The 22,878-nt window shown below is 45.0% G+C and overlaps 2 protein-coding genes across 3 annotated transcripts; both read left to right on the top strand.

The window, feature by feature from the left end:
- Positions 1–17: 17 nt before the first annotated feature.
- Positions 18–7,964, top strand: LOC311150447 (HMG domain-containing protein 4-like). The gene is made up of 13 exons (XM_084187946.1): positions 18–86; positions 802–891; positions 1,037–1,173; positions 1,262–1,337; positions 1,454–2,053; positions 2,201–2,404; positions 2,537–2,727; positions 5,488–5,569; positions 5,671–5,735; positions 5,879–5,978; positions 6,151–6,326; positions 6,907–7,029; positions 7,206–7,964. The coding sequence occupies exons 2-13, from the start codon at positions 855–857 to the stop codon at positions 7,248–7,250; spliced, it is 1,836 nt and encodes a 611-aa protein (XP_084044072.1). The 5' UTR covers positions 18–86; positions 802–854; the 3' UTR covers positions 7,251–7,964.
- Positions 7,965–12,933: 4,969 nt separating this feature from the next.
- Positions 12,934–16,046, top strand: LOC311146451 (GTPase IMAP family member 9-like). 2 transcript variants are annotated; one of them, XR_014614681.1, is made up of 4 exons: positions 12,934–13,298; positions 14,149–14,303; positions 14,413–15,384; positions 15,572–16,046. XR_014614681.1 is itself a non-coding variant. In XM_084182956.1 (3 exons), exons 1-3 carry the CDS (start codon positions 13,274–13,276, stop codon positions 15,295–15,297), a joined length of 1,065 nt encoding a protein of 354 aa, XP_084039082.1. In that variant the 5' UTR covers positions 13,117–13,273; the 3' UTR covers positions 15,298–16,046. The 2 variants fall into 2 exon arrangements, 1 of the variants encoding a protein (XP_084039082.1); XM_084182956.1 differs by having other exon boundaries at positions 13,117–13,298; positions 14,413–16,046.
- The last annotated feature ends 6,832 nt before the right edge of the window (positions 16,047–22,878 follow it).

Here is a 22,878-nt window from a genome sequence, read left to right as displayed (position 1 = left end):
AAGTCCCTCCCTCTGCCGACATGCGTCGTTGTTGACTGGTATCAAAGATGGCGACTGGAACCGCGTAAATTGGTGAATCCGGAGAGGTAGTAAAATTACATATAATTGTACATTTCTTCTCTCTTTGCGACAGTAAAATGCACATGTTCTCACCTCAGCATGCTAAAAAAGAATGTATGAACCAGATGCTTGAAAATGACTTTCTTTCTCGATTTAGACCGACATAGGCCTAGCTGCACCAGAAGCCACGGACTGCTATTGCAGTACCTTCCGAATAACCCAGCACATAATCAGCAATACGAGTTAGAAGGGGTTTCAAATGTTGGGAGTTAAGGACTCTCAGCTAATGAAAGGGGGTGTGTTTGTGTATTTTTTCGAAAGTAGGCGGGAATGTATCCTTCAATTACCTAAACACACTTCAGTTTTGTAATGTATCTATTATTACTATAGGCTCAAACATGCCATTTATCAGTGTAGACGGTTATCCAAACTTTGAGAGACAGCAATTACAGCAATTGAATGTCCCATCTCATCACCCATATATGGTGGCGAGTTGTAACAAGGCAGCTCTTGCTTTTTGACGGGGCTTACTCAGTTTGATCAATTTGGTGTACAAATACTTCTTTATTGTTGTCTCAGTCTCTTATTTATGACATCTATTAAGTCACAGTGAAATGTAAATATCCTGTATTTTGCAGTGAAACTGCTCCAAGTCACATGTCCGTGTTATATTGGCTGAGTCAGTGGCTGATGTTTCCTCCATATCCTTATGACTGTGTTCTAATATCTTCCTAATGTTAGTGACACCCTGACACAGAGAGACGAGCAAGCGGGTTGAGAAGAAAAGAGAGATCATGGCTTTTGAGGAGATCAAGAAGAAAGGAGTAGTTGGTAATTTGTGCCAGTTCTTTCCTCTTGTGCCTCTTATGTTCTTTTGAAGAAATTGGTCAATAATTTAGTTATTAAAAGTCATCATCATTCCAATTGTCGTGCAATGCCTGAAGTTCCCATTGTGCATTACAACTCTCTTTCTCAGAGGTAGGGATGGAAGGGGAAGTGGGCCTTGTGGCTGGTCGCAGTCAGAGAGAGAAGAGGAGGTCATATAAGGACCTGCTCAGAGAGGAGGAGGAGATTGCTGCGCAGGTCCGCAAGTCCTCCAAGAAACGGCCCAAGGTAACACCAGAACACTGGCTTCAAAATGTAGTGCCATGTAGTTTCTGTTGGTTGTAAATTTAGTCAAATCCTGTATTTTTCTGTTTAGGACTCTGAACTTTTCTTATTGGGAGGGGACTCCCACAAGAAGAAGAAAAAGCACAGTGAAGACTACTATTACAGAGGTAAGGGAGGAAGGAATTCTGCTCTGTCAATAAAAAATATTGAATTATTTGTGTGAATTTTACGCTGAACAGATTCATTACTGTTCTCACTCTCCCTTCACTATGTTCTTTACCAGACCAGCAAGGCTCAGGTGCACCTCCCCACAAGAAGAAGCGAAAGTCGTCGGACCACTCCCCTTCCCTGTCCTCCTCGTCTTCCTCCCATCCCACAGACACAGCCATGGGGCTCCTACAGGCCATCACCTCCCCTATGGCCACCGGCTCAGACCCGAGTCCACACCTGCACAAGAAGCCCTCCTACCCCTCCTTCTCTTCCTCCCACTCCTCCAAAGACCGCAAACGTGATGGGAGCACCGGAGGAAGCAAAGGCAGCCACTCCTCTCATTCCCGCCCTATGTCCTCATCCTCCTCTTCCAAAAAGCACTCCTCCTCCTCCTCCAAGTCGTCGTCTCTGTTCCATGGCGGTACCGGTACCCCTAAAGGAGATCTCCTGAACCTACGCGAGCCGGATGGGCTGAGGATGAAGCTCATGCTCTCGCCTAAAGAGAAGGCCGAAGGAGAGGGCTTCCCCTTCCCTCCCCACTCCTCCTCATCCTCAAAAGGAGGGATAAAAAAGGAGAAGGACAGAGACCGGAAGCAGCTCTCTAAAGTCCCCAAGAAGATGCAGCAGAGCCGAGATCCACTGCCTGTTGTGGGGAAAGAAGTGGAGGTGGAGGGTAAGAGTGCCTTTGGCAACATTAGGCATAGATTTATCGCTATGAGACATTATTAGAAACACACATTTGCATGTGCACTTAACCACTTTTCCTGTATTTGTATTGATTCCTGCATGAACCCTATGTCCTCTCTCTCTTGTGTGTCAGGGCACTACGGCGGGGGTATGGGGGGAGACAGCTCCTCCTCAGGGGGCGAACTGGAGGCAGGAGAGCTGGTGATAGACGACTCGTACAAGCATCTGTCAAAGAAAAAGAAGAAGAGCAAGAAAAGCAAGAAGAAAAAGGAGAAAGAGAAGGACAGGGAGAAAGACAAAGGCGGGAGAGAGAAGAAGCACAGCAAAGGATCAGGAGGTGATGAGAAACTTTTGGAACGCTGCCTCTAGTCTGCCTTAGTCCTATTGCAGAAAGATGTTTAACATTGGTTACTTGAACAGTTACTTTCATTATGCATTCTAATACATGCTCCTTGGATGCTTTCTCCAGGAGACTCATCGAGAAGCCACACCCATACCCATGGCTCAGCCAATCACACTGCAGCTGGTGGAATGTATGCCATGGGGGCCCCCATCCCTACTCCCATCCTTACTCACCATCATCAAAGTAATGAAGTAGCAATGATGGAGAAGAAGAAAAAGAAGGAGGAGAGGGAAAAGGAAAAGCAGGAGAAAGAGAAGGTAAGAACCAAAACAGATTGGTAGTTTAGGCTTTTAGACAGTGTTTCCTGCATTTTGTACAGTGTATATATCAAATCAAATGTTATTGGTCACATACACATATTTAGCAGATGTTATTGCGGGTGTAGCGAAATGCTTATATATATATATATATATATATATATACACTGCTCAAATAAATAAAGGGAACACATAAACAACACAATGTAACTCCAAGTCAATCACACTTCTGTGAAATCAAACTGTCCACTTAGGAAGCAACACTGATCGACAATAAATTTCACATGCTGTTGTGCAAATGGAATAGACAACAGTTGGAAATTATAGGCAATTAGCAAGACACCCCCAATAAAGGACTGGTTTTGCAGGTGGTGACCACAGACCACTTCTCAGTTCCTATGCTTCCTGGCTGATGTTTTGGTCACTTTTGAATGCTGGCGGTGCTTTCACTCTAGTGGTAGCAGGAGACGGAGTCTACAACCCACACAAGTGGCTCAGGTAGTGCAGCTCATCCAGGATGGCACATCAATGCGAGCTGTGGCAAGAAGGTTTGCTGTGTCTGTCAGCGTAGTGTCCAGAGCATGGAGGCGCTACCAGGAGACAGGCCAGTACATCAGGAGACGTGGAGGAGGCCGTAGGAGGGCAACAACCCAGCAGCAGGACTGCTACCTCCGCCTTTGTGCAAGGAGGAGCAGGAGGAGCACTGCCAGAGCCCTGCAAAATGACCTCCAGCAGGCCACAAATGTGCATGTGTCTGCTCAAACGGTCAGAAACAGACTCCATGAGGGTGGTATGAGGGCCTGACGTCCACAGGTGGGGGTTGTGCTTACAGCCCAACACCGTGCAGGACGTTTGGCATTTGCCAGAGAACACCAAGATTGGCAAATTCGCCACTGGCGCCCTGTGCTCTTCACAGATGAAAGCAGGTTCACACTGAGCACATGTGACAGACGTGACAGTCTGGAGACGCCGTGGAGAACGTTCTGCTGCCTGCAACATCCTCCAGCATGACCGGTTTGGCGGTGGGTCAGTCATGGTGTGGGGTGGCATTTCTTTGGGGGGCTGCACAGCCCTCCATGTGCTCGCCAGAGGTAGCCTGACTGCCATTAGGTACCGAGATGAGATCCTCAGACCCCTTGTGAGTCTATATGCTGGTGCGGTTGGCCCTGGGTTCCTCCTAATGCAAGACAATGCTAGACCTCATGTGGCTGGAGTGTAGAGAGAATGATTTATTTCAGCTTTTATTTCTTTCATCACATTCCCAGTGGGTCAGAACTTTACATACACTCAATTAGTATTTGGTAGCATTGCCTTTAAATTGTTTAACTTGGGTCAAACGTTTCGGGTAGCCTTCCACAAGCTTCCCACAATAAGTTGGGTGAATTTTGGACCATTCCTCCTGACAGAGCTGGTGTAACTGAGTTAGGTTTGTAGGCCTCGTTGCTCGCACATGCTTTTTCAGTTCTGCCCACACATTTTCTATAGGATTGGGGTCAGGGCTTTGTGATGGCCACTCCAATACCTTGACTTTGTTGTCCTTAAGCCATTTTGCCACAACTTTGGAAGTATGCTTGGGGTCGTTGTCCATTTGGAAGACCCATTTGCAACCAAGCTTTAACTTCCTGACTGATGTCTTGAGATGTTGCTTCAATATATCCACATAATTTTCCTTCCTCCTGATACCATCTATTTTGTGAAGCGCACCAGTCCCTCCTGCAGCAAAGCACCCCCACTGCAGCAACACACCCCCACAGCATGATGCTGCCACCCCCGTACTTCACGGTTGGGATGGTGTTTTTCGGCTTGCAAGTACCCCCTTTTTCCTCCAAACATAACGATGGTCGTTATGGCCAAAAAGTTATGTTTTTGTTTAATCAGACCAGAGGACATTTCTCCAAAAAGTACGATCTTTGTCCCCATGTGCAGTTGCAAACCGTAGTCTGGCTTTTTATGGCGGTTTTGGAGTAGTTGCTTCTTCCTTGCTGAGCGGCCTTTCAGGTTACGTCGATATAGGACTCTTTTTACTGTGGATATAGATACTTTTGTACCTGTTTCCTCCAGCATCTTCACAAGGTCCTTTGCTGTTGTTCTGGGATTGATTTGCACTTTTCGCACCAAAGTACGTTCATCTCTAGGAGACAGAACGCGTCTCCTTCCTGAGCGGTATGACGGCTGCGTGGTCCCATGGTGTTTATACTTGCGTACTATTGTTTGTACAGATGAACGTGGTACCTTCAGGCGTTTGGAAATTGCTCCCAAGGATGAACCAGACTTGTGGAGGTCTACAATTATTTTTCTGAGGTCTTGGCTGATTTCTTTTGATTTTCCCATGATGTCAAACAAAGAGGCACTGAGTTTGAAGGTAGGCTTTGAAATACATCCACAGGTACACCTCCAATTGACTCAAATTATGTCAATTAGCCTATCAGACATTTCTAAAGCCGTGAGATCATTTTCTGGAATTATCCACGCTGTTTAAAGGCACAGTCAACTTAGTGTATGTAAACTTCTGACCCACTGGAATTGTGATACAGTGAATTATAAGTGAAATAATCTATCTGTAAACAATTGTTGGAAAAATTACTTGTGACATGCACAAAGTAGATGTCCTAAATGACTTGCCAAAGCTATAGTTTGTTAACAAGAAATGTATGGAGTGGTTGAAAAACAAGTTTTAATGACTCCAACCTAAGTGTATGTAAACTTCCGACTTCAACTGCATATAGTCTGCTCATCTCCTGCTTGTCCTTTCTCTCTCAGCCGAAGAAGAAGAACACAACAGCGTACCAGGTGTTCTGTAAAGAGTACAGGGTCAACATCAATGCAGAGCAGCCGGGACTAGGTGGGGAGAGTTATTCCATTTTTATAATTACATTGGAACTATTAATAATTGTGGTACATATGTTATACAAAACCTAGAGAAAGACTTTAATGTTTTTGCAGTGTTTGGGGAGCTGAGCAAAAGGTTGGCAGAGGTGTGGAAACAGCTCCCAGAAAAAGATAAACTGGTAAGTTTCACTTGAAATTATCAATTTAAGAAGAGATTTGATTGATAATTCTGATAAACATTTGAAATCAATTTAAGAATGGCGCGCCAGCACTATGCTATGAGTCATGGTCAATGGCCTAAATTGCTTCTATATACACACAGGTTTGGAAGCAGAAAGCTCAGTACCTGCAGCACAAGCAGAACAAAGCTGAGGCCACTACAGTCAAACGCAAGAGCTCCACAGATGGAGTCAAAAGCAAAGGTAAGAGCCCATCTGCAGCCACATTGGCCTTGCAGCTCTATCAACTTTGACAGTGATTACAAGTCAATCAGTAGTCCTGTCCCTTCTCTATGCTGCTTTATCTCTCTCAGTAGCCCACTGGACACTCATGGTCAGTTGGTCACTGCGTGTGTTGTATTTGTGTGTGTCTCAGGCTCTATGAAGGGCATGGGGCTGGGAGCAGGGCTGGTGTCCCCCAGCCGGGCGTCTGTGGGTGTGTCCCTGTCACCAGCACGGGTCCCTGACGTCGACCCAATTGATGCGGCCGCCCACCTGCAGCTATTGGGAGAGTCCCTGTCCCTCATCGGCCACCGGTTACAGGAGACAGAGGTACACATGTAACAGTTTTGCTTCCGTCCCTCTCCTCGCCCCTACCTGGGCTCGAACCAGGGACTCTCTGCACACATCGACAACAGTCACCCTCGAAGCACCGTTACCCGTCGCTCCACAAAAGCCGCGGCCCTTGCAGAGCAAGGGAAACAACTACTTCAAGGTCTCAGAGCGAGTGACGTCACCGATTGAAATGCCACTAGCGCGCACCGCTAACTAGCTAGCCATTTTACACCGGTTACACACACACCAACCACTTATTCCCTGTATCTTTTAACTTAGCTGGGGGGTTTTTTGTTTTGTTTTTGTCATTTAGCAAACGCTCTTATCCAGAGCGACTTACAGTTAGTGAGTGCATACATTTTCATACTGGCCCACCGTGGGAAGCGAACCCACAACCCTGGTGTTGCAAGCGCCATGCTCTACCAACTGAGCTACATGGGACCAGCTGTTGTGTCCAACCTTACTCTCTTCACCTACAACAGAAATGTCTCATTATCACGTTCATATGAGTAAAGACTGAACAAAGATTTGTGTGTGTGACCACTAGACTAACTGCCTCTGCTCTCATCTCACTCAGGGGATGGTGGCGGTGTCAGGCAGTCTCTCTGTACTGCTGGACTCCATCTTGTGTGCCCTGGGACCCCTGACCTGCCTCACAGCACAGATCCCCCAGCTCAACGGGTGTCCCCGCAACGTCTTGGTAAATCACTCACACCTTGCCATCTATCAGAAATGTTGTTCTGAAAGGTTTAATCTCCCACTTGGGCTGTATAGAGTAATAATATGTGGCTGTAGTGACAGCACTTTGTGTGACAGCAAGTGTGTTGCATAAGGCCAGCCTGTAAAATGTCTCTCCTTCTTTTATGTCTCTTTCAGTCCAACACCTTGGACAACATTGCCTACATCATGCCTGGGCTGTGAAGACCACAGAAACATTCCTTTCCCATCTACTGAGTGTCCTCGCCATGAAGTAAAACGTTTGGAGTGAGAGTGCCCATTATAGAAGCCTGGCTTGGGATGCAGACTATTATTTATGCCGCAAGGCATTGGAAAACGTGGACATTAATAGTTTCAACATGTTTTTTTAAATGTATTTTTAAATTTGTTGTTACTTTTCTTTTTCTTTTTTACTGAAGCCTATTTTAATGACCACTCTTATCTTTCCCTCTGGCATGTCTGTTAGTGTCTTCAGATTTAACTGTATGTTCTTGTGCGTGTGTGAATGTGTGCGGGCGTGTGTGTTTTCTGTGTGTATACAGTATCTCCAGAGGCTAGTTTTTACTCAAAAGGACAAGCCGGGGCCCAAATCCACCATTGTTCCTCTTCCATCAACATACCATGAAAATAATATATTTGACAACTGCTCATGTTTGTTTTACCAGTTAATTACATAATGACTTGCTCTTTTGTATATATGCTATTTTACTGTGTATTAAGGTTTAGATTTTGATTGTAGAATGAAATTTGTATACGATAGAAACATTTTCAGGCAACTGCAATCAAACTACTGTTGTGGTATTTGCAGCTTTTGAAGCACAAAGCTGTAAGCCACATTTTCATTAATACATTAATTCCTCTGAGTATACAGTATGGAAATGTTGACAATAAAAATGACAGTGTCAACATGCAGACTAAGCATAGCAGACTTACATGACTGGTATGTACCACCACCTTATTTCAACTACAGCTGTTGTTCTGACACCTACCCAAACCAATTAATTAATAAGGGTTATATTTATTGTAGCAAACCGTTGGTGTATCAAATTAATTTACCCTTTAAGGCCAGTTATACTGTTAGAAATTGCGTAATTCAAATCTGGTATTGGAATAAGAATCAAGAGATCTTCAATCCAAGCTTAATTTATTATATGCAAAATGTATGTATAAGTATGAAGGTTCGTATATACGGGTCCACTGAAATACCACGCAGGGCAGACAGAGAACTAAAACATTGTTTACAGGTTCTTTCTCAAATACTCTGACAGAGAGTTCCCACCTCTTCTGTTGGCCAATCAGAGTAAAGGACTGAGTGTGGTTTAGACTTTACTCAGCCAATCCGTTGGCGCAGGGGTTGGTCCCAACTCCTCGGCGCTCCATTTGTTGCACACTGTTGCCAGGCACAAGTTTATCATAACAACCTGTGGAGTCAGCACCCAAAAGACACCATTACACTGTACTACGTTCAAGGACGGTTTCACAGACAACAAAGAGGCAGTGTTCGTATCTGTGAGAAATACAAGTCTTATCTGACCTACCCCCTAACGTTCCTTACATGAATCACAGCTTGTTATGTGAAACAATTTATATCAGTACAGTTCAAACCTATGCTCCTCATTAATGCATTCCTTCTAAGCTATTCATCACATACAGATCCAATTATGAGAAAAATAGAACCCAACAATACCTACAACTGAAATGGCTATTTTTAAGTGAGTAAAGTTAATTGTACATGAACTGCAGCAGGTGCTCTTGAAGAACTCTCAATGTCTCACCATTTATCTCAGGATCCTTGTCAGATTGAGGATGATATGCTATTCTCTACAAATACAGTAGAACTAGAACACTATTTCCGTGCTTCCACATGCCTCTATGCCCCACCCAGGGAGGAATGCAAAACCTTCCCTAATGACGTGCTTTGGGTTTTTGGTGGCATTTGTTAACCGAGAAGTAAAATCTAGCGTAATTTAGTCAGCTGCGTGATTAACTTTGTGTTCATATGTGTTAGAAATTGAGAGAAAGTTTGGTGATACTGATGATTTGTCGCCACAGATGGTTTGTTTACATAGCAGGTTAAGTGAACTAACATAGCTGGTTAGGATAATTAACGTGTCAGGTTAGGATAACTAACGCAGCAGGCTAGGTGAAATAATGTAGCAGGTTAGGAGAGTGAGGTCACGGTTACGCCTCGATCACACCGACAGTGTCATTGCATTTTGGTACACCATAAGTACATTCATTTCCGATAGAACGATGCGTTTGACTTTTAGCATTGCGTTGAAGAGTCAGTTGCAGTGCATTCTGTGTGGTGCATACATTGGATTTATCGAACGTATGCGTCAAACTGTAGGGGTAGACGGCTTGACAGAAACGGTTGCAGAAAGTGAACGTTGAACTTTTGTTGCACACATATCCAGATGATGCTGCGTACCCTATTGCGCTAAAACTCTGTTGGTGTGATCAGTCGTTAGGAAAAGGGCTCAGTTACAACGCTACGTTGACAACAGTAGTCCCCGACTCGACCACTAGATGGAGCTGTAGCCCTACTCCATCTAGCCACAACGGTAGAAACGTAAACAAACCATTTGTGGCGACCAATGACTATGTATATATGAAGGTGGCGACAAATAATCAGTATCGAAATTACACCGGGTCTTCAACCTGTTCTTGCCCAGGTACCCCCTCCCAGGCAAACCGGCGTTCCAGGGACCCCATCCTACATTAGACCCCAAAAAAGATCATGTCTTGTCTTATCATCAGGTGAATGATGGCAAGGAGAAGTAATCAACATTTTAAAATGAATAGATTTGGTTAATCGTTTTTCATTATTTTGACATCCCCATGTAATCTGGAAGAGGAAGTGTAAACTCTAGCATAGCCTATTAGCTGGTAAGGTAACTCCAAACACGTTTTCGTTAAGAGCAGCTGTTTAACTGGTTAAACAAAGGTTAGCCATGTGTTGTCAAACATTTATGTCCAAATCAAAAAAGCTTACCAGAAGCCAGCGGCACTTCCACACTGGTAGCCTATTTGCAGGTGCTTTTTCAAGGCCTATGTCAGACACTCCAGTGAGTGTACTGCACTGTTGGAGCTTAAGAATTTCACTGTACCCTGCAATTACATCTGCAACCCTGTCATTGTGATTCATAAACTAATCTAATATTCTGTTGTTGCTAGCAATATTCATAAAAACATTTCAATACAAATATTTATATTTTCGCGGATCCCTGCAGTATCACGTACCTCCGGTTGTATCCCATGCAGGGACGGCTTGTTCAATAGGGCGATATGGGCGACGCACTGCCAAACGGGAAAAGGAAGGGATTTTTTTTCTAATCAATTATTAAAAAAAAAAAAATATATATATATATATATATTTTTTTTATAAATTTATAAAAAATTATATCACGGCAACATCAGTTATCAGTGTTCACGTCTGATCTGACAGCCACTAAATGTCAAATCAGGCTAAAGTCGTGCTTCAAATGGCCCCGCCCGTTTTTTGGGCGATTTCAGTCAGGTTGAAAATCGCCCAGAAGTCTCTCATAGCCTGTCATGTAAAATCTATTTTTTTCACATTTCAAAGCTTTCAATACATTCTCTATGGGTGTCTGTGGGCTTGCACTTACGCGCTTTCGTCATACATAACGTAACCACGAATGAACGTAACTAAGAAAAGACCAGGTAGCAGCCTCAATCAATTCACTACTACTATCAAAATGGCTAGGCTTCAGTCCAACTCGATTGTGTCTTTGAAAGAAGTTCCTTTTTGTCGGCGAACAAATTAAGATAAATTGGCAACGAAACAATTAGGACCTCCCAGACCAAATTTAATAATTCAACAGGTTTCTACTAAAGGCGGAAAGTCCTACACCCGAGGATTTTCCAAAAATTGGTACGAACGAAAAAAGACATTGCGACTCACTCAACTGGATGACGAGGGATACAGGCTAGCTGTCCGCCGCCACAACGATGAGGTTAGTGTTGATAATCACAAGTTTACTGGATGTGGATATGGTGTAATAAAGGCAGTTTATTCAGAGGTAAATATATCTGGAATCGCGTTCACGGACCCGTTCGTCAAACTCTTAGGGAGCTATACATTAAGCCCCATTACTTACCATATCAGATAAGAGAAATTGCTGCAGCTACATATATTTTACATCCTGGCCCTACATAGTTCACTATTTGCATCACTTACCAAAATATTACATGTGGTCATATATGCTTGGAAAGTGGAGATGCCATAGAACGTCAAAAAAGTAAACATTGCTGGAGACACATTGTCGTTTTGGAGAAGACATCGCGTTTGCTAGCGAAGAGATTTGTTGTGGCAAATGAACTTGGCCTGGGAATTGCCAGGAACCTCACGATAAGATATATGCATCAGCATTGCGAGTCTCATGATTCTATACGTATTGCGATTCGATACTGTGATTTTATTGCGCACCATATGTCTGTTGCAGAGGGATCAGAAAGCCATGAGAACGAGTTTTGATCAGTCATGGAAATAAAAGTGCTGAAAACTAATTGGCTCCCAATGTGAAAAGATTGAGAACAAGCTATGAAGGAACAATAATGGTGTTTTGGTGCAGGTACAGCCAACTAGCGCTAAAATATTGCGATATTGTCAATACAGTATATCGTAAAGTATCACTATGTAACTCGATTTCTTTCACCCCAATCCCTCAAATTAACGGTAAATAACTGAATTGTTTGCCCCACATTTAGCTAAGATGATTAGCTAGCCAGCTAAAATGTTTTATTTAGTTAGCAGTCGCATCTACAATAGTTTACTGTCAATAACATGTCTCCAAAAATGACGTGGTGTCTCCAATTGTGTTGACATTTTACAATTGCAATGCGCATCCATGAGTATCCACTTTCTGTAGCTCAGCTGGTAGAGCATGGTGCTTGTAACGCCAAGGTAGTGGGTTCGATCCCCGGGACCACCCATACACAAAAATGTATGCACGCATGACTGTAAGTCGCTTTGGATAAAAGCGTCTGCTAAATGGCATATTATTATTATTATTATTATTATTATTATCTGAAGAGAGCCCCGAAACATTGTGTGCAGACATTTTATGCAATAAATGAAGTAGGTTCAATCTAGTAGTTCTGATCTTCTGATTGGTCCTGATGAGTTGGGCGAGGTCACCTCCAGGCTACTGTCACTGTTGCATTGGCTCTGAGTCGGGTTCTCTGTCTTCAAATGTTCAGCCTAAGAGAGGGGATTTTTGTGTGTGTGTGTGTGTGTGTGTTTAACAGTGATGATGTGTGTGTGTGTGTGTGTGTGTTTAACAGTGATGATGTGTGTGTGTGTGTGTGTGTGTGTGTTTGTGTGTGTGTGTGTCCTCAGAGCAAGAACTCGTGAGTTGGAAGAACTGAGAGGCCTATGGCGTGGGTGTTGTCCTTGGCCACCTGCTGACAAGGCTGACAAGATAGGACCCTTTTGTCCATTGTTATTGGATAGGAACAGAACTTATAACCAGCTCCTGACCTAAATAGATCTTAGCACAACATTTTACTCAACATATCATATTCCATATTCACTATAACAAATATATTTACTACGACATTAGCAAGAACCGCCACATCCTCAGCCGGCTAATCCAGTGTGTGAAGTTTTGCGGAGTGTTTGAGTTAGCTTTGCGAGGCAAAGATGAAACTGAGGGCTCCACCAACCCTGGTAAGCCAACACTTTTGAGATCAGTCAATAAATGCTTCTGGTATTGACTTATATGCTGCCCCTGTCTTCATGTTGTTGCTGGACATATCTTTTTTTTAAATGTGTGTAGGTCACCTAAATCATCAGAAAAATTGCCCCTCCTGAGAATTTTTTCAGGAGCCGCCACTGATCCCATGACATAATATAATGCACATCCCTTCAGTTCTGGCAGATTCTCGGTCTACACACAGAATCTGCCTGCCCACGGGAGATTAGATTTTTGGAAGTTTGAGCAAGTATGCCTTGACCATATTGATTCTAATGTTGTTGGCATTTGAAGAAGTCAGCCTACTTGACTTTTTTTTTGTCACTGCATCAAAATACCCTACAAAAACTCTTGAAGAGCATTGACTGTACGGCTACGCCCTGACGACTGCAGAAGCACACGGCACAGATCGATCCCTCTTCTAGTGAGTCAGGAAGTAGGAACGAGGAAGTTGACTAGGGTGCATACTAAATAGGGCAATAATATCTGGCAATATCGCACAAGCAAGAGATGGCATCAGGTCCGCCACAAACAGGTACATGTAGCCTACCAGTTATTCACGCAGGTTTCAGGAAGTGTAGGCTTTGACTTCGCGTTTGTTTATGACTGCTTCATACTCGCTTGTGCACTGTTAACTCTCCACAAACGCACTTTACGACCTGTCCGTTTTTAGAACGTGAGGGAGGTCTCCGCATTACGCTTGAGCGGATGTCTGTCTTTTGGAATTAGATGACACGTGTTTACATTGTATGCTACATTTTATAGCTCAGGGTTTCCCAAACTCGGTCATGGGGCACGTTTTGGGTTTTTGCCCTAACACTACACAGATTATTCAAATAATCAAAGCTTGATGATGTGATGGTTATTTCTCCCGAGTGGCGCAGCGGTTTAAGTCACTGCATCGCAGTGCTAGAGGCGTCACTACAGACCCGGGTTCCGATCCCGGGCTGTATCACAATCGGCCGTGATCGGGAGTCCCATAGGGAGGCGCACAATTGGCCCAGCGTCGTCCGGGTTAGGGGAGGGTTTGTCCGGGGTAGGCCTTCATTGTAAATAAGAATTTGTTCTTAACTGACTTGCCTAGTTAAAGGTTAAATGATAGGGCAAAAAACAAAACGTGCACCCAGGGGGTTTCGTGATTGAGTTGATTCTATGATTATTCATTTTTTTGTCTCACAGGAAAATATGTACAATGCCTCCATTGTTACAATATATATTTTGGCAGAACTTTCAGAGATACAAATGGCATTGCTTATTGAACAGTACTAATGTAAACGGAAAAAGAAAGCAGAGATCAGATGACAGAAGCTTGTGATGTGTGCAGGCTACTGAATCCTCCCTTTCTAAGAACACTCCCTCCATCTCCTCGCCTTGTCCCAATGCAGAGCTGAGGCTGGTTCTGCTGGGCCGGACAAGAGCAGGACAGGGTGCAGCTGGAAACACCATACTGGGCCGCCAGGCTTTCCTTACCCAGACTGCCAGTGAGCCAGCTGTCACTCAGGAATGTGAGAAGCACAGAGGAACCGTTGCAGGGAGATGGGTAAGATACTTTGTTAATTCTTTAAAAAGGACAGTAGCCTACACACTGATCAAATTACTTAAATGTCAACAAGAGGTTCTAACCTCACACACTCTGTTTTTGCGTGCAGGTAACAGTGGTAGTCGCCCAAGACTGGTTCTGCTCAGAGCGCCCCCCGGAGGAGGTGAGGCACCATGTCTCCTCTTGCGTGGCCCTGTCGGCCCCAGGGCCTCATGCCTTCCTGCTGTGTGTCCCTGTGGACCGGCCGGCTGACATGGAGCTGCGGGCCCTGGAGTCCCTCGAGAAGGTCTTTGGCTCCACTGCAGTCAGTGGACACACCCTGGTCCTCTTCACCCACACAGACCAGATGGTTCTGGGACAACAGCTGGACGAGTACATCGCCACCAGACGCAAAGACCTACTGGAGCTGGTGGTGATGTGTGGAGACCGCTATCACTCTCTGGAGAGGAGGTGTAGAGGAGAGAGGGATGAGAGGAAGAGTGTGGAAGAGCTGCTGGAGAAGGTTGAACAGACTGTAAAAGTGAGTGGGGTGGAGTTCTACAGCTGCCCCCTCTACCAGGAGGCTGAGGCCAGGGTGAGAGAGAAGCAGGCAGAGATAGTGCGCCAGAGAAGAGAGGGAGGTGGAGGGGGAGAGGAGCTAGATGAAGAGGTGCCCTCCTCAGCCTCACCTCCAGAGCAAGAGATAGACGATGAAGAGATGGCAAGAGTTAGGGAGGAGGCAGAGCGGAGTGTGCACAACCTGAACATAGACACCGACGGTATCACCTCTCTTTCTCCTGCCTCCCCCTCTCCTTCCTTTCTCTCGTCCCTGTGGCAGGGGTTGACAGGGTGGCTGAGGAGGCTGCCCAAGATGCTGAGGATGGAGTCTCTGCTGGGGGCTTTCGTTGGCCTGTTTGTAGGTGGGCCCGTTGGGCGGATGCTGGGGGCCACTGTGGGCTCAGTAGCCACTGAAGTGGGGAGAAGGAAGACCCTGAAGACGGAGAAAAACAAATAATGTCAATGGGATACATATCTCCAGTTATTAACCTTAAAGGGTCATTTCACAATTGTTCAACTTCATATTCACCATCTCCAGCACCACGCCAACATCAACATATGTGAAAATGGCGCGTTTCTATGTTTTGTAGTAAAAAAGACAGCGAAAGACGTTTTTCCAATGACATCATCAACCAATTAGTAGATAATGCCTACTCATAATTAGTCAAAATCACACGATGCACACCGCTGATGTCATTGGAAAAACTTATCTTTCTTACTACAAAACATAGAAACGCACCATTTTCACATATGTTGATGTTGGGGTGGTGCTGGAGATTGTGAATATTAAGTAGAAACATTGTGAAGTTTCCCTTTGTCATTTCTCTGCACTTATGTTTTATTGTGCGATTGGCTTGTATTTGACCAACGTAAAGTCCTCACAATACTTGTTATAATATATTTGTTGTTTCACTGCTGGCATGCCTATTTTGACTGGTCATATTTTCAAAACCAAGTATTATAGAAGGTATGGTAGGGCCAACTAAGGACTTCAAATAGAGGGGAAGTTACATACATGATCCACTTGGTGGAGACATTGACCAAAACATTGAAGTTGAACATAAAATATTTGAGCTCAACTGAAAACAAATACCTTACTGCTAACTAAAGTAAATAAAATACAATTTCTAAGGCAATTTGTTGTGTCCTGTATATGTCACACAGTTTATACTTTTAAAGCACACAATTACACATTTCCCTCAGACTGAATTTTGTCATTTATTTGCTAAAAATTTCAAGCACTATATCAGGAGTTGAGCATAGGTTACTTAGAAAAAAGATCTTCACATGATACATGATAGACAACGGAGACCTCAACTATAGACGGACCATCTGCAGCAGTGTGTGTTAGCTGATGACAATTGCTAGAGCTTGTAGAGGGAGTTAATAATAGATAGTGGTGATGAGTGTGGAGTCCTAAGTGAAAGTGCCTCTGACTTTGGAAAACACTGACGCACTGCTCTCAAAAGCTTTCTCTCTTTTCTCCTTATGCAAGGGCAGGTTATGGTTTTGACATTGATGTAATTGATACTCTGTTAAAACCATCAGTCAAAACCCATCTTTACATCTCTCTAACTTTCTCTCCCTCGCTCTCTCTCTAAGCTGACGGAGACTCTGCCTGTGGAACAGCTAGGCGTTTCCAAATGTGGGTGGTCCGCCGGGGGTGGGAGGGAGAGAGAGAGAATTAGTCCAGCTCTCATGTTTCCCAAAAAGAGGGGGAGGAAGGAACGAGAAAGAGAGAGTGGGGAGAGAGCGAGAAAGAGGAGAGAGTGAATATGTGTGAGCAAGTGAGAGAAAGAGAGCGAGAGAACATGCTCAGGGATTACATCTGTCTTCCAGATGTGGCCTCCACAGTTGTCTGAAACAGGAAAAAATAACGTTTAAAAGTAAAGGAAAATTTGTGCTAAACAGTTTTTGATTGTTAAGGATTACACATACAGTACAGTACAGACTACAGTATAGCGGTCTACAGTGAACCAGGGTATGTTGCCAGTTAATTTCTTATGAAACTGCAATGAAATGACGTGGTGCACCCGTCCACTAGACCTTATGAAGATAATGCATATAAAAAAGAACACCTGTCCAAATATTGTTCTGTCTTATTGGATATGCATCAGTGAGAGGATAGAGTGAGTGATGATAGAGTGAGGGAGATATACAAAGAATAAGAAGGGATGAGAGAGGGGTGTAAAGTAGTGAGATGGATTTCCATAGGCAGACACTGTGAGTAGAGGCAACCATGCCGTCAGGCCTAAATCAGAGGGAGGCTGTATCTCTTCTGTGTAGACAGTTGTGGCCCAGGGTTGGTCCTCAGAGGGTGAAACCTCGTCAGGACGACAAAGAATGCAGAGTTGATTTGTACCTGTATGCATAACCAACGCCAAAAATCTGAACAAACAGCTCATTGAAACACTAGTGACCCATCATTAACACAAGGGCTGTAACTTCTGAAGCTCTCCCTCAGAGCAAAAATGTTGTTCTAAGGACCTTGTGGTCCCCCATTGAAGTGGGGGCAGTTCGCTGTGATTCGTGGACACCACACATTTTTTTTGTTATCATCACGCAAACCAAAGGAAAATAAACAGGATTACACACTTTTTCCTCCACCGCACACAAGGCGTCTCCCTTTACTAGCCAACACAGCACTCACCGTAAAATGCTCAAAATATCAACAGGTCAGGACTGATTACAACCACAGTATACCCTCTAATACACATCAAACACTGCATGGTCTCTTTGTGGTTTGTTGAGAAGAACATCTGAATGAAAATACAGTGGGCTACAAAGGCATTGTGGAAATTGAAGTTGGCTAAATTAATCTGGACCATATAAAAATAGACTGTTTTATCCCTGGAGGTAATCACAGAGGAAATAACAAATACTACACATGTGCCAACCAGAATTTACAAAAATACGTTTTGAGAAAGGTAGACAGAAACTTTTATTAAACATGTGGGCTAATAATGTGGTGATATGGTGTGTCTAGATATTAGAAAGGCCTTTTGATGATGGCTAGCCTACTGGGTGGGTAGCAAGTGGTATGCCAACTTGGAAATTCAAGGTTGCTTGTTACTTTGCATCCTAGAATTTTTGCTTTGCATATAGCGAGGCGTACTGTAATAATTATATCACAGCCCATGCTGTTCCCCTTCCAACAGAGCAAGGCCTAAAATGTTAGGTCCAGCGGCCTGCCTGCCTGCTCTCCTCGCTCCTCACCAAGTGTTCTCCCCGTCACAGGCTCTGAGTCCACTCATCTTTTTCCTATTAGTGCTGTTTTCATGTTCCTCCCTGTAGCGTGAGCGTGTGTGTGTCTGCAATTGTTTACGAAGCACTGTGAGGAGCTAACATTTGCCCTGTCCGTGTGTGGGTTAGTGCAACAACTCATAAAGCCAAGATGAAAGCTTCGGCCAAGTTAGCAAATAATAATGCAAGGAAGATGTGTCCATTGTAACGGCACATTGTGGGGTTTGAAGCTGTTTATGGCTGGCTGGCAATATTAAAGTAGTTGACGTTGAATGGTAATGTCAGTTTATTGCTTCATGAGGTGATATGTCGTGCCAAACACATGATGCATGATTTACTATTATGGCTTTTGACATTTTTGACAGTCAACATAGAACTTCAAAATTAATCTGTTTATTTCAGTTATCCAGACTATTTGACATTGCTATGATTGGTAAAGCATGCAATACATATTATGTAGCTATAAACAACATTTATTATAATGCACAACTGAAATCAAGGACAGCACTAATTTCCTTAGAGGAGTACAATTACTGCATGCTTTCACGCAAATCAAGGTAAGTGTCAGGACAAAGAGGAAGAGACCACAGCCAACATCACTGTAGGCCTACAATCACATACATCTGCCGAGGTTAGGGGAGCTAGCACGATCCAGTGGACGGATACACACATACACACACAGCCAGCCTCACATGCATCAACAGCTGGACTGATGTTTAGGATGGGAGAAGCACGACTGGGTGGAAGTGGACTGGTGCAGCCAGCCAATATGAGAGTCACCTTTCATCCCCTCACACATAGCTGGCCTGCCCTGGACCCGAGCTAGATGTGGAGAGGAAGCTAGCGGAGAGGGACGGAGATGGAGATTGAGAGAGAAGATGTGGAGAGTAGCGAAAGAGAAATAAAGACAGAGAGAATTAGGAAGATTGATGTTGTTGTGTGGTCTAGTGTTTTTATGCTCTTTCTTCCCTCTCAAAAGTAATCCCCCCAAAAATGTCTGTGTATCTGAGTCGAGAAAGAGAGAGAGAGAGAGAGAGAGAGAGAGAGAGAGAGAGAGAGAGAGAGAGAGAGAGAGAGAGAGAGAGAGAGAGAGAAACCTTCCATAACAAAGCCATCACCTACAGAGAGATGAACCTGGAGAAGAGTCCCCTAAGCTGGTCCTGGGGCTCTGTTCACAAACACAAACATACCCCACAGAGCCCCAGGACAGTAACAGAATTAGACCCAACCAAATCATGAGAAAACAAAAAGATAATTACCTGACACATTGGAAAGAATTAACAAAAAAACAGAGCAAACTAGAATGCTATTTGGCCCTAAACAGAGTACACAGCGGCAGAATACCTGACCACTGTGACTGACCCAAAATTAAGGAAAGATTTTGACTATGTACAGACTCAGTGAGCATAGCCTTGCTATTGAGAAAGGCCGCTGTAGGCAGACCTGGCTCTCAAGAGAAGACAGGCTATGTGCACACTGCCCACAAAATGAGGTGGAAACTGAGCTGCACTTCTTAACCTCCTGCCAAATGTATGACCATATTAGAAACACATATTTCCCTCAGATTACACAGACCCACAAAGTATTCAAAAACAAATCCAGTTTTGATAAACTACCATATATATTGGGTGAAATACCACAGTGTGCAATCACAGCAGCAAGATTTGTGACCTGTTGCCACAAGAAAAGGGCAACCAGTGAAGAACAAACACCATTGTAAATACAAACCATATTTATGTTTATTTATTTACTTTAACTATTTGCACATCGTTACAACACTGTATATAGACATAATATGTCATTTGAAATGTCTTTATTATTTTTGAACTTTTGCGAGTGTAATGTTTACTGTTAATTTTTTATTGTTTATTTCACTTTTGTTTAGTATCTATTTCACTTGCTTTGGCAATGTAAACAGATGTTTCCCATGCAAATAAAGCCCCTTGAATTGAATTGAGAGAGAGAGAGAGAGAGAGAGAGAGAGAGAGAGAGAGAGAGAGAGAGAGAGAGAGAGAGAGAGAGAGAGAGAGGAGATGGTCTGCATCTCTGTCAGGAGGAGTGTACAGTATTTGGGCCTAGTGTGAGATGTTTTATGTGTGTGAGAGCGGTACCACGGGAGGGAAGAGGGGTGTGGATGGACAAGAGGCAATTACATAAGGAGGAGGAGGAGGAGGAGGAGGAGGAGGAGGAGGCAGAACTGAACCATCTTAAAAAGACACACGTCCAGGCCAAATTTCCCAACAGCTTTGTAAAGAGTTTTAAAAAGAGTTATCTGTGTTGCGGTGAAAGTTTGAGAAGTTGGGATAAAGGGCTGGGAGGGCTGGGTAGTTGTTTGTGTGACAGTTCTTAAGGGTTTGTGGTTCTACACCACACCTCCTACAAAAGCCAGTTCTTGAGAACTTATAGGAGGGGAGGGGCCTAACTCAGGACTAATGATGACTCACTACAGGCTGTGGGTACTGGATGGCCCCAGAGCTGGCCATAATTGATGAATAGTGTGGTCCACACTAACTGACATGCGCCGTTGGCTGTAAGTGGGTGCGGTGAGCAGAGCCTTTTGAAGCTGGGGCCATGGGCTGTGTTTGAACCATCAGCAGAGACCCTGCTCTCTGTAATGGACACCAACCTGTGGTTTGATCAGGGGCTCCGGCAGGCCAACACAAGCACACACTTTCCTCCAACTGTATTACTGGGCTTGGGGGAGGTGATGGTATTATTTCTGCTGCAACACTGGTTTATTCAAGGCAGATCTGACCCCAGCCTCTCTTCTCCAGTTCAACTCATTGGATCAAGTCATAATCCTGCCTCAACCACATGAATAAGACACAAAGGGGCGATGCACTCGTTCTTACCGCATACGTCAAATGTCACTCTGGTCCACATGGAAGTCATGTGGCTCATGATGATACCATTTCATCTGAAAGCTGAGGGAGCTTAACAAAGATCTACAGAGACGAGAGTAGAAGACAGACAAGTAGAACGAATGGTGCCACGCCACATTGACACAGAATCAACCTGGAGCTTTGTGGCACTGCTGTTTGCACAGATCCACAACCCAGCCCCAACTCCAGTGGATTACGTGCTGTCCATGTGTTTTTACAATGGTGAAGTTACTTGGTGGCAAGTCGATGTATTAATATGGCAAGTACTCGTCCACCAGGGGCAATGCGAGAGCCTGTTAACATCTAGTAAACCATGCGCTACAGTTTGACGTGAGTATTCGTATTTGACTGTTTAGAAGTTCGAAATGGGAGATCATAAGTCTGGAGAAATTCTGGAGGTTGTGTTGCGACATGGGGATTTGTATTTGTCTTTTTAGAAGTTTGAAATGGGGGATTGTTATTCTGGAGAAATTCTGGAGGTTGTGTTGCCACAACCAAACATAGGCCTACTGTAGGCCTACACTCCACCAGATAAACTAGTGACTGACCCATCACACCACTTCACAGGAATAGTGGGCCAAACCGTCCCTAAACAGGAGAGACTTATGAGGACATTTACTGTGAGCTATGACTAAACCAAGTCATCTCCGAGCACTCTGCGAAACATCCGAATTCCATCCCAGAAATACAGGCCTTTCTCCAAAACACATAATAACTCCTGTTCAAAGGCCCTATCTTGTAGTATCATTTCAAAGGGGCCAAACACAAAACACACTCACACTCAACCTTGAGCTAGCTAACGAGGACGGGGCCCAGGCGAGGCAGGCTTTTCCAGTGACTGCGCAGCAGGCAGCGGATAGCGGCGGTTGTGGTTGGTTGCCGTTTGGGGTGTGACACGGTCCGGCTCCCACGTAGTTGAAACACGGGACACGGAGCGGCGGGTGCTACTGAGGCCCCTGATCCTCGCAGACGCCGGGCGGGGGGGGGGGCACCCTTTAATCTGAGTTTGAAATGAGAGACAGGCCGCCAGCACTCAGGGATGGCCCTCTGATTTGTTCTGTGGTTCCTTTGATAGCATGCATCCTACAGAAGACAGGGAAACAAAAAAAGATGACAGACAGACAGGTCTTGGGGAAAACAGGTTTTAATCCATGCAGCTGCAATGGCTGCGCTTCGGTCACTGCCTCCCCAGAGAGGGCAAGGGAGTCAAGCTGAGAGTCACAGCCTCCCCAGAGAGGGTAAGGGAGCCAAGCTGAGAGTCACAGCCTCCCCAGAGAGGGCATGGGAGCCAAGCTGAGAGTCACAGCCTCCCCAGAGAGGGCAAGGGAGCCAAGCTGAGAGTCACAGCCTCCCCAGAGAGGGCAAGGGAGCCAAGCTGAGAGTCACAGCCTACCCAGAGAGGGAAAGGGAGCCAAGCTGAGAGTCACAGCCTCCCCAGAGAGGGCAAGGGAGCCAAGCTGAGAGTCACAGCCTCCCCAGAGAGGGCAAGGGAGCCAAGCTGAGAGTCACAGCCTCCCCAGAGAGGGCAAGGGAGCCAAGCCGAGAGTCACAGCCTCCCAAGAGAGGGCAAGGGAGCCAAGCTGAGAGTCACAGCCTCCCCAGAGAGGGCAAGGGAGCCAAGCTGAGAGTCACAGCCTCCTCAGAGAGGGCAAGGGAGCCAAGCTGAGAGTCACAGCCTCCCCAGAGAGGGCAAGGGAGCCAAGCTGAGAGTCACAGCCTCCCCAGAGAGGGCAAGGGAGCCAAGCTGAGAGTCACAGCCTCCCCAGAGAGGGCAAGGGAGCCAAGCTGAGAGTCACAGCCTCCCCAGAGATGGCAAGGGAGCCAAGCTGAGAGTCACAGCCTCCCCAGAGAGGGCAAGGGAGCCAAGCTGAGAGTCACAGCCTCCCCAGAGAGGGCAAGGGAGCCAAGCTGAG

Source organism: Coregonus lavaretus, assembly GCF_964263955.1.
Source record: "Coregonus lavaretus genome assembly, chromosome: 2".
Taxonomy (NCBI): Eukaryota; Metazoa; Chordata; class Actinopteri; order Salmoniformes; family Salmonidae; genus Coregonus; species Coregonus lavaretus.
Note: the sequence above shows the minus strand (reverse complement) of the source record. Positions and strands in the feature narration are given on the sequence as shown.